This window comes from Aristolochia californica, unplaced genomic scaffold (assembly GCF_029961685.1).
Source record: "Aristolochia californica isolate CCGP_79_NKW_82.1479 unplaced genomic scaffold, dmAriCali1.0.hap1 SCAF_14, whole genome shotgun sequence".
In the NCBI taxonomy this organism is placed as follows: domain Eukaryota; kingdom Viridiplantae; phylum Streptophyta; class Magnoliopsida; order Piperales; family Aristolochiaceae; genus Aristolochia; species Aristolochia californica.
In genome coordinates, this window is record NW_027181815.1 from 3,761,138 (window position 1) to 3,778,804 (window position 17,667).

The 17,667-nt window shown below is 38.5% G+C and overlaps 2 protein-coding genes across 3 annotated transcripts; both read left to right on the top strand.

The window, feature by feature from the left end:
• Positions 1-9,419: 9,419 nt before the first annotated feature.
• LOC137950643 (uncharacterized) lies at positions 9,420-11,979 on the top strand. Its single transcript, XM_068797216.1, has 2 exons — positions 9,420-9,988; positions 10,951-11,979. Exon 2 carries the CDS (start codon positions 10,973-10,975, stop codon positions 11,801-11,803), a length of 831 nt encoding a protein of 276 aa, XP_068653317.1. The 5' UTR covers positions 9,420-9,988; positions 10,951-10,972; the 3' UTR covers positions 11,804-11,979.
• Positions 11,980-13,266: 1,287 nt separating this feature from the next.
• LOC137950076 (auxin efflux carrier component 2-like) lies at positions 13,267-15,830 on the top strand. 2 transcript variants are annotated; one of them, XM_068796438.1, is made up of 6 exons: positions 13,267-14,537; positions 14,690-14,890; positions 15,058-15,143; positions 15,234-15,391; positions 15,599-15,675; positions 15,764-15,830. In XM_068796438.1, the coding sequence occupies exons 1-6, from the start codon at positions 13,267-13,269 to the stop codon at positions 15,828-15,830; spliced, it is 1,860 nt and encodes a 619-aa protein (XP_068652539.1). The 2 variants fall into 2 exon arrangements, with proteins under 2 accessions (XP_068652539.1, XP_068652538.1); XM_068796437.1 differs by having other exon boundaries at positions 13,267-14,513; positions 14,630-14,890.
• Positions 15,831-17,667: the final 1,837 nt, after the last annotated feature.

Here is a 17,667-nt window from a genome sequence, read left to right on the forward strand (position 1 = left end):
AATAAATAAAATAAAAATTATCATAAGCTAATATAATTAATTAATTAATTAATTAATTAATTGAACTGAATAAACAAAAACAATTATTTTATTAAAAACAAAAGATGGATTTTTTACTTATTATTAATTAATAATATTTGGCTACAAAATAAAAAATGATTAGTTTAATTAATTATAAAAATGAGATAATTAAACCAAAATAAGTGATCAAATGATCTCTTTAACAATATTTTAATTACCAGTCTTAAATTTATAGTTTAATATAGTAATAAAATTAATGAATATAATAAATAAATAAATAAATTATTTTATTAATAAACTAGGATAAAATTAATTAAAACTTAAAAAACATGCTTGATAATGAACTGAGTTACTCGTAATAGTCCACAATTTACAACATAAAAACAAACATTTATGCCTTGGAATTTGCACGTCTATTCCTATGGCTGAGATAGTATCTTCCCATGACATACAACATACATGTGGATGCTAATATACTAGCAATCCTTTTCTTTATCTTTCTTAATATCTATGGAAACTTGCAAATACAATCACCACACACACAATGACGACTACAAAAATAATTCTTGTATCTTCCTAAAAGTCATAAATACAAACATACATTTATCTTATATCAACACCTATTTTCAATCACACCCTTACACAACCATATCCAATCACACATCCACAATATTCAACCACACAATAAGAACCCAACAATCATGAAAACCCAAATCTTAACTACAATGACATTCATAATCTATCAATGATAAATCTTACAATGTCATAATTAAAAAAATATCATTAAAATTCAAAACACTCGTCCCAAAGTAGATAGTGTACTTAAAACTCATTACTACATTTCACTAGAACAATATTTAAGCCACTTGAGCCGCTCTTCCACTGTCAACTTCGTGAACATGTCCATCTTAGTTTTCGTATCCAACCATCGAGGAGCGCAAAAACTTCAACTCATCGGACAGGTCTGGGATTTCTATGAGGGCTTCGAACCAATTCTCTCTGACTTTACCATCTTTAGGTTTAATAGCATCACGCAATACCGCAGCAATTTCCTTCATTGTATCAAAGAACATGAAAGTGTCATTAGTGGACATTCCCTCTTCGGATCTCTTTCTACGAAGAGTTGAAGTTGATGGGTTACCACTTCAAGACTGATCAGGTGCCGACTCATTCCCACTAAAGAATGATGATGGAGTATCCCTACCTAAATTGACATCCTCGAGCACGTCCAAGGGTGCATTTTCTTCCTCATGATGGACATCATTGCACATGTCTATGGTAGTTTGACTTACTGTCTCCATGGCTATTGAGTTTCCCACTACCAAAGCTAATTTGTCGTAAAGGGGGGCAACCTTGTTGTCTATACTTTTCAACATCTTTATGCTCCTACAAGAATAAAACATCCTTTAGATGGCTTGGAATAGAGTTCTAGTAATGCAGAAAATATACAAAATGTTTTACAATACATCATGATTTACTGACCTTGATGTAGTATTGCCATACAGAATAACATGTAGTAACTCGTCGCGTGGTTGCATCCCAGCCAAACCCACTAGTATTGAGACAGCTCGTTACTGTTTGGTAAGTTTTCATCCATGATCTTGTTTGATTCTTGAGTTGCTCAACAATTTTTTTATTAAGTATGTCTTCATTGAACCTATTTACAAAGTCCATATACACCTCATGCTTCTAAACCCCATTGGGCATCTTGTTCCCCATATTGACCTGCTCAACCAAGAGATTGAGCATTTTGCTGTCATCCTTGAAGGTCCCAATGTCATATGATCGAGGAGTTTGTTGTCTTCTTCTGGCTATCTATAATCTAAATCCGAGATGGTCCTCATGGAAAAAAATTTATCAGACAACATTTACCTGTCATAGTAAATAGGGACACATGGAAACACAAACATAAAAAAAAAAAAAAATACCTTGTGGTGGATATTTATAACACCCAAATTTCTTCACCACATGGCAAGATCATTCCATAGAACTTCAAAAATATTCAACAACATTCTAAAATATTTCAAAATTAATTACACTAATTCCACTACAGATACAATAAACAAAGCAAAAACACAATCATCAAATCCAAATTCACCGAACACCCCTGGTAGAGTCCCATATGACTTCGCAGTCACTATGAACAGTAACTCGTCAGTGATGGGGGTCGGGTTTCATTGGCTTATGGACGCCCGTGTAGGTGACTTAGCCTTGTTAGAACTGGTCTAAACACCCCAAACCCTAAACCCTATCACCCCAAACTCTAAACCCTAACCAAGAACCCTAAAAAATTAAAAAGAATCAAAAACCTTAACTCTTAAACACTAATTCCAGAACCTAAACCCTAGACCTTAAAACCCCTAAAATTCCCAAACCCTAAAACCGAGAACCCTAAAAAATTTGAAAAAACACCCTAGACCTTAAAAACCCTAAACACTATCAGCCCAAAAATCGAGAACCCTAATTTAAAAAAAAATAAAACCCGTTAAATACCTTGAACAATACCCTAAATACAATAAACCCTAACCCTAAATCCCACAATTATGCAACAATCAATACAAATTATGGTCAGAAATTAAAATTAAATCAAATACAACACTAAATCAATTGAAAAAAAATTAGGGTTTAGGCTTACCTTCTGAAATTTGGGGAAAATCGAAGTAGAATCGAAGAAATTGATGTCGAAATGTCAAAAATTGAAGGAAATCGAGATGATTTTTAGGGGAAAAGAGAATAACGAGAGGGAGAAAGGAGAGGGAGGCCGAGAGTGAGAAGAGAGGAAGGCCGAGATGGAGAACAGAGAGGGAGAAGGGAGAGGGAGGTCGAGAGAGACAGGGAGAGGAGCTGCAAAGACGATGAAGGGAGAAGAGATGCAAAGACGATGAGAAGGGAGAAGAAGCCGAAGGGAGTGCAAAGACTAGAGGAAGAAGAGAGTGGGCGAAAAAAATCATCGGGAGAGGAAGGCCAAGAGAAAGGGAGAACAGAGCAAAATGAGGAAAAAAATTCATCAGGGGAGGGAACGACACGTCACTCAATGCTTCATGTGAATAATTTGCAAAATGGGTTGAAACACGATTCTCCGATTTTTGCCCGTGATTCAAATGAAGAGGCACTCATTCACGACTAACGACCTAATCGAATGAATGGAGTAATGTGCATGAACTTCATTTCAAGTTCATTTTTGCACTACTCCCCCCCCCCCCCCCCCCCCCCCCCCCCCCCCCCCCTCCCTTATGCAGGAGATGAGCTTTAGCCACATTACTCAGTTCATCTCCTGACGTCGTTAGTGGAGTACCAGTGCCTGATTCGATTTGATGAATCAGATGAATACGAAGATAACACCCACGGTTTAATTTTGTGATTTCGGATTCCACAGTATATTGCGAATCAACTGGATGAAATGAGCAGGACGCGTCGAAAATTTTTTTTTACCTCTCCCGCACTCTTTTCTCTCTCGGTCTCCTTTTTTTTCTCGTCTCTTCTTCCTCTGAATTTTTTTTCTCCGTCTCAGCCACCTTCTCCCTTCTCCCTCTCGGCCTCCTTTTTGCTTGTCGCTCTCTCTTCTCCCTCTCGACCTCCCTCTTGGCCTCCGTCGCAGAGCCTCAGTCGTAGTTGCCTGCCACCGCTCCATTGCATACCCTACATCACAAAGCATCCAGTCGGAGTGCCTCTGGCGTACCGTCAAAGCGCAGCCTCTATCGCTGTTGGCTGCTAGCCCACCGTTGTCTCCTTGAAATTATCGGCGTTGTGAGGAAGACAACGTTATTGATTTAATTTTCCCTAAGTTAGGAAAAATTTAACCAATGTTATTTATTCATTATATTTATGTTTTAATTACTATATTATATTTGTGATTTAATAGTGGTAATTAAAATATTGTTAAATTAAGCATTTGATCAATTATTTTGGTTTAATTAACCAATTTTTATAATTAACAAAATCAATGGTTTTAAATTTAACAAAAAAATATTATTAATTAATAATAATAATAATATATAGTGTTAAAGTTAGCATTTGTTCAATTTTTCATATTTAATCATTTCTTTTTATGTTAAAGTATATCATATGTTATTAATAAATTAATAACTTAACTTATTATATTCGTTTTTTATTTTTAATGTTTTTTTTTATTTTTTTTATAATTAATCATGTGCACAGTTAATTGGCTCACGTAATTACTGTATTAATGTACAATAAACTGCAATCATTAAATAATATAATATCTAATTTAATTAATTAGTATATTAATATATTTTAATTATACATTAAATTACTTATTCGTATAGTAATCATGTTTGTTTTACCTAATTTGGGGTTTTAGTATTATGTTTTAATTAAATATACTATTACAAGTTACTCATTCTCTTATTTTTTATATTTTTCTCATTTTGGGGTACTACCACTGGAAACTATTTTTCAGTGCACATGAACATATCCACACTAGCACCAAGTTTGAAGTTGAATTTCATGTAGATGAATGAAATGAATTTAAAGTTCAAATTTTAAGTTTGTTGACTAGCCCACCTCCCCCCCCCCCACCCCCTTCTCTTTAGGGGGTTAGTTAACGTGCATAAGGAGATGAAGTTCATCCCGATTACTAAGGTCATTCAAAGAAGCCATTAATAGTGCGTCCATGCCTGCTTTAATTGAAAGATGTTGGTTGTGAGGATGAAGCTGCCTCAAGCTTAAATTGTGGAATCAGGAATCCACTTAAATTTGTAATTCATTCACTTGAAGCCATCGGTCGAGACGCGTCACTTCCTCTCGATTTTTTTTCTCTTCCGCTCTCTTCTCCCTCTAGGCTTTGTCATCTCTTCTCGCTCTCACTACTCTCCTCCTCTCAGCCTCCCTCTCTCTCTCTCTCTCTCTCACACACACACACACACACTCGCTCTCCCTCTCAGCCTCCCCCTCTTCTCCCTCTCGACCTGCGAAGAGCGACAGACGTCGACGATGAGCGACGATGGCATTTTCGGGCCTCTGCGGTGGAAGGGCAGTGGTGGCTGGTGTGGGGTGAGTCAACGACGCAGACGTGGCCGATGTTTGACGGCCGACAGGGTTCGACAATGGCAGCCATCAAACCCCCTCCACGTGGCTAGAGGTTGAAGACGACCTCCAGCATGCATAAAACAGAATAAAAATTACTTATTGAATAAATTAATATTTTGAATATATTGATAAAATAATATATTTATTTATATATTATATTTATTATTATTATTATATTAAATTAATGATTTAAGAATGGTAATTATTTTTGTTTATTTATTCATTTTTATGTTAAAATATATCTTATGTTATTAATAAATTAATTAAATAATTTATTACATTCGCTTATGTATTTTTTAATTTTTATTTATTTTTATATAATTAATCAGTGTACAATTATTTGTCACACGTAATTATTGTATTAATGTATAATAAACTGCAATCATTAATTAATATAATATTTTATTTAATTAATTTATATATTAATATATTTTAATTCTATATTAAATTACTTATTAGTGTAATAATCTTATTTTTTTGTTAATACGGTATTTAGGTATATATATTCTATTTAAATATATTATTACAAGTTACTCATTCTCTTGTGTTATCTTAGGGCACTAACTATAGAAATTATTTTCCAAGTGGAACTCATGTATACTGAGATCTAAATCATTAACTTGAAGTTAAAGTTGAACTTAAGTAATTACTCAGTTGACTAACCCCCCTTAAAGAATCATTGACAGCTTTAATCTGGGAATAACCGATGTCTTGAATTCAACTCAGATACGTCTCCAATATAATTATACATTTTATGAGAGAGGAAGCTTCATCTCCCAACATCTACTGCATGGAGGCTTTGACACGTCCATTGTTTTTTATTATAAACAGCCGACCGATGCCAAACTCTGCTCAAAAGGGAGAGGAACAGAGGTCAGATCAGCCCTGACCTGCGCTCTGTGCCTGACTTGGAAAGAGATGATGGAAATCACAGTAGTAACACGAGACAAGAATGGGCTTGCGACTCAGATAACACGAGAAAAGGGTGGGATTAGATGGTCACCTTGCCCTTCCATTCTTTGTCTCTTTCGTTCCAATCCCATCATTCTCCACCAGAAGCAGAAGCAGAAGCAGAAGCAGAAGCATTGGAGACTAAAACACAAACTTGCTGAAGACGAACACAATCAATTCATATCATATTATAGCCACTATCCACTTTTTAGGCCCCTAACAAGAAGAGATACAACTCCAACAAATTAATAAGACAACATTGATAAATTTTATAATTGACAACGAAAGAGAGAAAAGTAGCGAGAGAGCAGCCAATGGACTTCCTTACAACTTACAAGGTTGACAATAAATTTATATCTTTTTCAAATAGTTATTTGATTAATCAAAGGGCAGTTGTAGACCAGCTTCAAAGTAAAAGAGTGAAGGGTTCAAACAGTAAGGACCCAAGACTAAGCTCTCTCTTTTGCAAAAGACAGTAAAGACAATTAGGGTTTTTAGAGATTTGGAGGTTTAGGGTTTAAGGTTCAAGTTTTAGGGTTTTGAGCCAGCAGATTTTATGGGTTAGAGTTCCAAACAAAAAAATTGGATTTAGACTAGCAAACCGGATTTAGATCCAAATTTGAACCCTTGAATCGATCTGGATCTGGATTGGGGTAGTGATTCTACTCTCAGTATGCATCCTGGTCTACATACGGACTGGGGTCCACCCTTGGCCACCCCTTCCCCCTCCTCTCCCTTTCTACCGTTCTACAGTGACGGTAGAACGGGGGAAAGAAAGATAAGTGTACCTGCCGACCAGATAGTTGGCCGTGCAGCGGTGATAAGGGCGGTGGGATCCTCCATGGCGGTTGGGGGAGAAGGAGGAAGGAGAGAAGGAAAAGAAGGGAAGTGGGAAAGAAGGAGAAGAAGGGGAGAGGAGAGGACGAGCTCAAGGCCCAAGGCCCAAGGCCCAAGGCCCAAGGAAGGGAAGGAGGAAAAAAAAATGAAAAGGAAACAGAGGAAAAACAGAGGGGATGAAAAAAAAAAGAAAAAGAAAGGAGAAGAAGGAAAAATGACAAAATTTTAAGAAATAAATTAAAAAAATAATTAATTTAAATTTATTAATTTACTGGATTATTATTTAAATAAATTTTTTAAAAATGTAACAAAAAAATTATTTCAATAAAAAAATTTATTTTTGTTTTTTGATTTTTCAACTATTTTTTTATTAAATATGCAATTTTATTTTTTATTTTCATATTGTCAAAATTTTAAAGAGATTTTTTAAAAATAATTATTTTCACAGTGAATTTTATGGCTATATGTCAAAAATATGAATATTGTAAAAAATATGCTCCAATAATCATTTATGACAGTGAATTTTAATTCGCTAGTAGAAATATTTGTTTGTAGAAATCGATTTTCTTGTACTGTCTACTCAAGTTAGCTATATGTGAGAATCATGGCCTATTCTAATGTAACAATTTATGATCTTACTTCCACCAATAAAAAAATAAATCAGTCTTAATTCCCGCGTTAAAAAAAACTAGTCTTTGTGATTGGATAAGGTTATTTTAGGTATTATATAAAATTAGGTGAATTTTGGGTCTTAAATTTTGAAAAAAATAATAATAAATTCTATTTTTACTGTTGAACATTTTAGTAGGTCAAATACTAAATTTGGAGACCTATAGCTTCAAATTTTGCCTTTGATATTTTAAAAAGTTGAATTTCTTCTGATAGCATGATTTTGTAGTCGAATCCTCTCCTAGGTTCGATTTCTTTGGCTTTTGCTTCCTAAAGGGTTGAATCCTTTGTTTGTGCCAAAACTCTCTATTAACTAGGTTCGCATTCTTTTTGTTGTTGTCCACCCAAATGAGATCAAATCCTTCAATGGGTTCGACTCATATAATTTATTTCTTCAATGTAGTGGTCCAATTCACGCTTAATTCCAAAAATATTTGTAACTAGGGTTTGACTCATTTTTCTTAGTCTTTGGCTTGGAATCTTGCTCCCTTTAAGGAGTTCAACTCATTTTTTCCCCTTTTTCTCCATGTTAATGGTTCTACATCTAACTATGGATTGAAATCCTATTTCACAAACTTTTGGAGGCTCTTTCTTTTTTACAAAATTGTCATTCAAGAGTTAGTGCAAAATAACTTAGAGGTATCCTAATCCTCATCTTCCACATTCTCCCCCTCTTTGACTAGCAAAAACCCATGTGATGCATGAGATTGAAACAAACAAACTCAATATTGTAAGCACATGAGGAATAATCAGTTTCATATATTTATTGCAATATTTATCTAATTCTTGCTAGTGAAAGAAAAATAAAGATATAGAAAAAATAAAGGGACCATTATTTTAAAATTTAAAATAATATAATATATGCAATGAAATATGTTTATGTACATGAATATATGAAAATAAATAAGTTACCCATATCTTTTTTTCAAACAATTTTTTTCAATTCTTCTTTCTTCACAATCATTTTTGAGTTGTAATTTCTATATGATCTTCAATTTGTTTGTCATTGATATTTGTCGTCTATTTAACTTTCTTTATTTTCTACATAAGTATAGCGAGAACCAAAAAGAGAAGTAGAGGCTAGAGGGGAGGAAGGTCGAAGACGACGTAAAGGGGAGGAAGGTCGGAGGTGAAGAGGGTGCGCTATTGCGGGCTGAGAGCAAGAGGGAGATGAGGAAAAATTGCCAGAGGGAGAAGGAGACAGTGCTGAGAGGGAGAGAAAAAAAATTGGGAGGAAGAGAGATTGTCACGAGGGAGAGAATCGTGTCCAAACTAGTTCAAGCGGATGAATCAAGATTTGTCTGGGAATCCTGATTCAACCAGCTTAATGTTATAGCCAATTCAAATGAATGATTTGATTCATTCACCTAAACCCGATGGAGGTGCACCGCTAATGGGTTCAAATCAATGAAGCATGTAATCATATGAACTTGAACTTAAACCCGAGGTTACACCAACCCCCCGGTCTTCTTGCTAAGAAAATAGAAAAGAGGGAGGAAAGGAGTGATTCCCACTCCTTTCTCTACAATATTGAAATATATGAAAGAAGGGAGGAGGAGGACTTTCTCTCCCTTTTCTATTCTTTTATGTGGCATCCACACTTGAAGGGTTATCTTTCCACTCATGGGTTCCCTATAGGATGTATGAGAAATAAATAGGAATTAAGTAGTAAAAATATAAGATACAAAAGTAAGAAATCAAAACAAGATAAAAAGTTTTAAGTAGATTGAATAAAATGTATGGAGAATTTTCAGAAAAATGAAAATTCATAATGAACAGGAATACTGATGAGTTTAAAACAGTAAAAAAAAAAAAAAACCCAATAATTCTAGTTAGTAGAGAACCTAGAAATCCAGACGATCAAATGAAAAATGCCCTCAAGTGTTCTCCGATTCGATTAGTTTATCCAGTTGACCGAAGCCAGGGGAAAGCTTGGACCACTCGAGTCATACCTACGGCTTGCCAAGCCACTCCCATGTAGAAGACACCCTCCAATTCGAGATCGAGGAACGGCGACACCAGTTCTTGCAATGGAAAGCTTCCACCACACGCCGAGGCCCAGACTGGAGTTTTGCCGATTGGCGCTTTCAATCTGTGGAATTTGAGAATCTCAGTCCCGAGAGGATTCGGTTTGAGCGTTGCCATAGCTTCCTTTGGTGCAAGATGAGCGGGGTTCTGTCGGCTGCCGCTTGAGTTTAGCACACTACGGTGGTTCTGATGGTGTTTGGTGTTTACTTGCTTGCCACTGGAAAGTGTGTTTGATCCACGGAAAAGGAGGAGTTCGTGTGAACCCCAAGAAGGCAGCAAAGCCGAAGAACATTTATTGCGCTGACGCTCTTTTTCAATTCGTTACTATTTGAAACCTTCTCGTTATTCTGAGAGAAAGTCACAGCGTTCGGTGAAGCTTTTTCGCCATTTCTGTCTCCCCTCCACTTCCAGGATTGCTTTGTGACTATTGAGGGTACGTATGCAATCTTTCAATCTGCCCTTCTGTCTTATGTTAGATTCTCTTTCAGATCCTTTTTTTGGTAATCTGGGTAAAAAGGGGTAATGTTTGTGTCCCATCCTGGACGCCATAGTTTTGTTCATTTAATCATTTTAGTTTATCTTCCCTTTTCTTTTCAATTAAATCTTTTCACTTGTTCCATTCATACCGATTTGAGGCGTTTCAAGAGAAATTTTGTTTCAGGTTCTCACTGTACTGGTCAACGAGTGATTTCCCATATCATGCCGTTTTTCTTGTTTTAATTATTTTCCAAAAAGGAACATCTGGAGCCTGTTTAATGATTTACCTGTGAATTCGCAGTCACTCTCCTTGCTTTGATGCTTCACTTGCTCTCTTCACTAACCTTAATCATCTATATTTGCTTGAAAAAGAATTGTCCTTGAGTTCCCAGATCTAGGCTACTTGTTTTTGCTATTCGTGGTGAAGTGGGCCTATTTGTCTCAAGACGGTGGGTGTAATAGATGATACACAGATTAAGAGGGGAAGCAGATCCTTGATTACTAAGACTTTTGTTAGTCTTAATGTGGATGGGGGGGACTGGAGGAGAGCTTCTTGCTCTAAAAGCATGTTCTCCAATTGCTGGGAGCATGAATTTTAAGCCTTCTCTGCACGAATTTGTGTTGCAACAAACCCACAAAACCTCCACATTTGAATCTGCAGTATCAGAAATATGAAAATGTAATATCTGTGTCGTTTCAATAAAGTTCATAAGCAAGCTCGCTGATTAGTTTGCACGAGTAGGGATTTTTAACTTATAGGTTAATCATAATAATCTGTTCTCTGAAAATGTTCTGACAATTGGTATTGAAGAAGTATTATACCTGTGTTCCTTTCTTTTCTCTGTTGTTGTGCGCTCCAAAGTATGAAACTTGACCTTTCTCTTCATTTTTTATCATGGTTGATCCCCCAATGTTCAGCCCTTCTGAAAAGTTTTATGAGATGATAAACCATCCTGTTGAATCTGTTAAAATGGTAAAGGCTGGTGAAGGGGAGGAGCAACAGGTGTATGAATTGCAAGGAGAGCCTGCAGTTGTTATCAATGGGGTCCCAGCTTTGAATGCTGACCTTAATGAGAGTGCTGCCAACAATGACTTGGACATTAACTGTGACCCTCACCTTAAAAACAATCATGGCTTTGGGAAAGCACTGGAAGGACGGGGTATCCGAAAGCTGTTTTCAGATCAATATTATTTTGGTAAAGTGGCTGAATTTGATGAAGAAACTAATTGGTATAAGGTGGTTTATGAAGATGGTGACTTTGAAGATCTTGAATGGCATGAGTTAGAAGAAGTGCTCTTACCTCTTGATGTTTCAATATCTTTGAAACAAGTTGCTATGAGTAATTACAAGTATGATAAATCAATTTTTGAGTCTGGAGAAGCTGCACCTAAACTAAAAGATAGATTGCCTAAAGCTTTAGAAAGTACGAAGGTGCCTGCAGACATACAGGAAGTAACTCCAGTAACTAAGAAAAGGGGAAGGCCGGCGAAGAAGAGTGTGCATCAGGAAACACCTCAGAACGTAGAGAAGAGGTCCCGAGGCAGACCCAGGAAAAATCCTAAGCCTGAGACCCAAATGCAAGGAGAAAAATCTTTGCCTCAGAAGAGGCTGCCAGGAAGGCCCCGGAAAAAGCAACGGGGAAGGCCCCGGAAAACTCCTCAGCCTGAGATCCATATGCAGAGCAAGATATCTTCTTCGGCAGAGAACAACTTGTTGCAAGCGATGGAACTTCCAGTAGAAGTGATCTCCACTGAGAAGGGAAGTGGCTAAAAATCAAATGTCTAGATCACTCCTATGCATGCACCTCAGTATACTACTCATAGCTGACATGCTGATGATCTTATGAGTTACACCTTTGTTGTACATGTACCATTAATGATACTGTCTTGTGTTCTGGACATATATCTGGCATCTACTCTGAGCTACATTTGAACTTGAATGTTTGAGTATAATCATTGTCTTTGATACTGTCAATTGAGAAAATATAACTTTGAATAGTAAGTTGGCTCGATTAAGACATGCAGTTCCAGATGGGTAAAGATTGGAGATGAGAAATCAGAAGTGAAGGAGATGAGGAGGATAGAAAATAGCATTCTGCCACAAGTTGGACAGTGGACATATAACCCAGGTAAGAGATTAATTTTTACATGTTCAACTATAAGATGAAATGATTTCCTTTTTTTTTAAAAAAAAAAATTTGTGGCATATCCAGACCGTAAACTAGAGAGCTGCATATTGTGCTATTCTTTGGTTTGGGTCAGGTTTACTCATGTTGAAACTTAGGATTCCATGAAGAGGATTAAGAGGTGAGAAGAAGAAGAAGAGTTGTGTAGAAAAGGTTTTAGGAGGAGAAGAGGATGATTGAAGAATTAAACCCTATTCCCACTGTGTTCCCCTTCTCTTCTTCTCTACCTAACTTTGTATCTCCATCCCTACCTATTTCAGCCATGACCCATGTCACCATTCATTCAACTTTATAAAATTACTTGTCTTTCTCTGGAGTTTGGTTGTGAACAAGGAGAAGAGAAAAGGGGCAGGTTACACCCTGCATCCCTCTTGTTGAGTTTTTGAAGAGAGGGAACCCCGTTTCCAGTTTCTGTTTTCTTTTGCACAAAGAAGTATCACATAATCACGGACTACAAATTGGACTAACCAATTTAATTTGAAATCCCAACTGGAAAGCCTCATTCGGAGAAGGAACTAAATATATGACGGACTTACGGTTTAATAAGACATCTACGGTTCATGGCTAGGAAAGATCTATGCGCTCGTGCTGCCAATTTAAGACCTCAAACTCGCATGAGCGCGGTAATATCCAGATAATCTTAAATGTCCCGCATGCGTTTGCGACTCGCCCAAGATTCGAGATCGACCCGCGATGATTTTGAAAGAGATGAGCGCCGACTCGTCCTGGATTGTGAGAATCGGGCGGGTCGGGTCAGAAACTGAAGCGAGTCCTGACTCAGTGACTCGATCCCGAGTCGCCGAACCGTGCTCTAGCGAGATTTGGAGCTTAGAGGTCAACCGTCAACTCTGGATTCGTAGTTGGAATCTCTCCCTCTTAAAGCGCCTTCTCATCTCTCTGGCTCGCCCAATCCGGAAGCAAATCTTTCCCTTTCACTCTCGGACACGCACAAGACGAGCAAAAGGAAGGCCGAGGAATAAAAATATAATTCACTCGAGGAAGAAGACATCTACGGTTCCTTCACCGGTTTCTGCTCCGTTTTCAGACCATGATTACGGGGAAAGACATCTACGATGTCCTTGCAGCGCTCGTACCCCTCTACGTTTCCATGATCTTGGCTTACGGCTCTGTCCGGTGGTGGAAGATTTTCACTCCCGATCAGTGCTCTGGTATCAATCGCTTCGTCGCCGTCTTCGCCGTCCCGCTTCTATCCTTTCATTTCATCTCCGAGAATGATCCATACGCCATGAACTTTCGTTTCATTGCTGCCGACTCTCTCCAGAAGGTGGTCATCCTTTTTGCACTCTTCTTCTGGCAAGCTTTTTCCAGTCACAGGAGCCTGGATTGGATGATTACCTTGTTCTCTCTCTCCTCTCTGCCCAACACGCTAGTCATGGGGATCCCACTCCTCAGGGCTATGTATGGAGACTTCTCCGGTAACCTCATGGTGCAGGTGGTCGTATTGCAGAGCGTAATCTGGTACACCCTTATGCTGTTCATGTTCGAGTACCGTGGCGCCAAGACCCTTATCTCTGAGCAGTTCCCGGAGACTGCCGGTTCCATCACCTCCTTCAAGGTGGAATCCGACGTTATGTCGCTCAATGGCCGGGAGCCGCTGCAGGCAGATGCCGAACTGGGTGAAGATGGGAAGCTCCATGTGGTGGTAAGGAAGTCGACTTCGTCAAGGTCCGTGATATCTTCTTATAACAAGTCCCATGGATTGAATTCCATGACTTCCATTACACCCAGAACTTCCAATCTCACAGGAGTAGAGATCTACTCTCTCCAGTCGTCCAGAGAGCCCACACCAAGGGCTTCAAGTTTCAACCAGACGGATTTTTACGCAATGTTTTCCAGCAAAGTCCCCAGCCCACGAAGTGGGTATGCGGGAAACTTCCACTGCGGTGGTGGGGATGTGTATTCGTTGCAGTCCTCGAAGGGGCCTACTCCCAGGACGTCGAATTTTGAAGAGGAGATGGGGAGATATGGAAAGCACAGGGGAGGCCGGAGTATGAGCGGTGATTTTATGAACGGAGGGCTGGGTTCTTATCCTCCACCAAATCCCGTTTTGACTAATTCAGCTAGCCTTGGAAAGAAGAAGGAAGCGGGGAACCCCAACAAGGAGCTTCACATGTTTGTGTGGAGCTCCAGCGCCTCTCCTGTGTCTGAAGGGAATTTGAGGCACGCAGTTAATAGAGCTGCTTCAAATGATTTCGGAGCCATGGAGGCTGCTAAAGTTCTTCACAATGAGATCAGTGGTGCTTCCACAGGTAATAAGAAGAATTCAAAGATTTTGTCTCTCTTTCCATATTCTTTATCGTCGTCCCTTTATGGGTTTCGTAATCTTTATTACTTTCCAGTCGTTTTGTTCTAACCATGACATCTTTTTCAGCTTTGCATGAATCTTCAAGTGTAAACGCTAGTCCTGTTAGCAAGTTGGGGGTTAATGGGGAACTGGAAATAGAAGACAGCGGCCAGAGCCCCAATCAGAAATTTCCGGCGAGTTCAAAGGCTGGCATAGGAGGAGACAAACTTGGTTGCGGGACGCACCAAATGCCGCCTGCCAGTGTCATGACGAGGCTGATACTTATCATGGTGTGGCGGAAGCTCATCCGTAATCCAAACACCTACTCTAGCCTCTTCGGTGTGATCTGGTCCCTGATTTCCTACAGGTCGGAACCAGAACAAAATACCCATTTTACCTTGTATTTTGACAATCCTCTTCATTATGTAGTCCTCCAATACTAAACGAATCTTAATTAGTTTCTGCAACATCTTGAAGAAATCTCTTTTCTGGGAGGAGCTTCCGCTGCAGCTAATGTGTCTAGTATTTTTTCAGGTGGAACATCCAGATGCCATCAATTGTGAAAGGATCGATATCAATACTATCAGATGCAGGATTGGGAATGGCCATGTTCAGTCTAGGTAATTTCTGTTTAAAGTCAGTGACTGCACGATAGTTCATCCAGTTACAAGAAGAACTTGTAATAAATTAACAAGCTGAGTGCCGAACAGGTCTGTTCATGGCTCTGCAACCAAAGATCATAGCCTGCGGAAGATCCGTGGCAGCATTCTCCATGGCCGTGAGGTTTCTGACGGGTCCCGCGGTGATGGCGGCAACGTCTATCGCCATCGGAATCCGAGGCGTGCTTCTGCATGTTGCTATCGTCCAGGTGCATCACTTTCTCAGAAAGATCTCCCCTACTGACAGTCAACTTAAATCCCCAGAAACAGAAACTGTTAATCCCAACGAATGTGATTTTGTATTCTTTCCCTCGTCATTGTTCAGAATTTTTAAACATCCATTAAATTTCATAAACAAGATGCCCTGAAGCAGATCCTTTTTCAAATCTAATTTGTCCAAGTTTGTTTGTGTTCAGGCAGCTCTTCCTCAAGGGATCGTCCCCTTCGTATTTGCCAAGGAGTATAACGTCCACCCAGACATACTTAGCACCGCGTAACTCCAAATCTCTCAATCTCTCTCTTTCTTTCTCAGATAAAATAATCTCATGAGAGATGACAACAGAATTGTTGAATTCGTGCAGGGTTATCTTCGGAATGCTCGTTGCACTTCCAATAACGATACTGTATTACGTGCTTCTAGGGCTCTGAGCACATGAAAGAGAATTTTATACCATATCTGAAGGAGAAGAAGAAGAAGAAGAAGAAGAGGAAGACGGCATTGAATTCAATGTAACATCGAGTTTATTTATAATCCATGCAATATAATGTGCATGATTAAATTGTTTAGGGTTTTATTATTTTTAAAAAAAAATTGTTAGTGCCTGCAAGTGAACATGCTCTAATGTTAAAATTGTTGCATTAATGCTAAACCATTCAATCAGCCGACGATTAAGGAAGCAAATAAAAATAATTGGAGGCTTGGGGGTTGTAGCGTTATTAACAAGTAAATGTCACATGCCATGCACATGTTACAAATTCTGTGATTATGATTCCTCATAAAATTAAAGAAGATTCCAAGCCATAGAGGTGGGCATTAAGAAATGACTTGATTACTGAACATATTTTAGGCTTATATGTGTTTGCTTAGGCCATGATTGTGAGGGAGAATTGTAAGTGTCAGATTAGTATATAGAGGTTCATGCTAATAAAAGCCTCCTCAGATCTCCCACCTCTGTAACACCTTCTGTAGAGCTTGTGTGGATAAAAAAAAGCCGACAAGGAAGCCAATAAAAGAATGAAAAGGGCAGTAAGAGCTGGCAAATCGGAAACACCCCTATCTCCTTGTGTTTGAACTCCAGTCCAGTCCAGTCCAGTCCAGTCCATCTGTCTCCTTCGTCTCTCCGATATTTTTAATTCCTGGGTGCAGGTCTGTTGCCTTTGTCTACAGGATCTGGTTCCGAGGTTCTGACTCTTTTGCTGTTTCGGATAAACAAAACTCGAGAGCGGCTTATTGGGTTTAATTTGAGGAGGGTCTACAGGATCTGATTCCGAGGTTCTGACTCGTTTGCTGTTTCGGATAAACAAAACTCAAGTGCGACTCATTGGGGGTGGGTTAAACTTGAAGACGGTGTTTAGTTTAGAAAGCGGAAAGATTCGAGTGGAGTTCCCGAAGCAAGATCACAGTGAGTGGCAGAAACATAAAAGAGAATGCATGGCCTTCTCTGGGCCCTATATCTGGTTGAGGAAAGCCACAAGAGATTTTTCAACTGAAAATTGAAAAAGTTTTACCGTCGGCAAGCGTAAGAGTGGAACTGCAATCAGTAAATCAAATTCTATTTTTTATTTGAAATTTTACTTTTATTAAAATTATATTAGATAATGGCTTATAGACGAGGTACCAACCTGATCAAATGAGGAGCTTGTGATCATTTATTTATTTATTTATTTTCTTTCTGTTTGGGAGAGAAGATTTCGATGATTGTATTTATCCTTTATGTTTTAAATTGTATAAATACTACTTTTAATCAACGCAAAAATATGGTTCAATTCAACTTCTTATATGGTATTAGAGCAGATCGATTAATCCTTTATATCTACCTTATTTCAAAAAAATTTGTTCAAAATACTCTCCACCCGTCACTCCCTCTTTGCAACACCCTCTTTGAAATAAACTCGCACTAGTCGAGTTTTCGTGTGCCTCAAACAATTCAAGCTGAGCCACTAGAAGTGATGGATAGTATCTCCGCCATCTCTTCCTCTTCACTTTCTCTTCTACTCATGTGACGCCTTTGATCCACGCTGCACTGATGACCTTGTCGTACCCAAAATCGATTACTCCGTCTTCAACGAAGAAAATTGTGAGCTGCAAGTAGACTTACTCGAATCTCCGCCTCACCTCTCGTTTGTTTGACTATTCTCTCATCACCCAATGTCGGTGTTACCTCCTTCCCAAGCCTGGATCTTTATCTATCGGTTATCTTCTTTCCGTTACCAATACCCAAATTTCACCGACAACCATGAATTGTACACACATGTGACTATCACA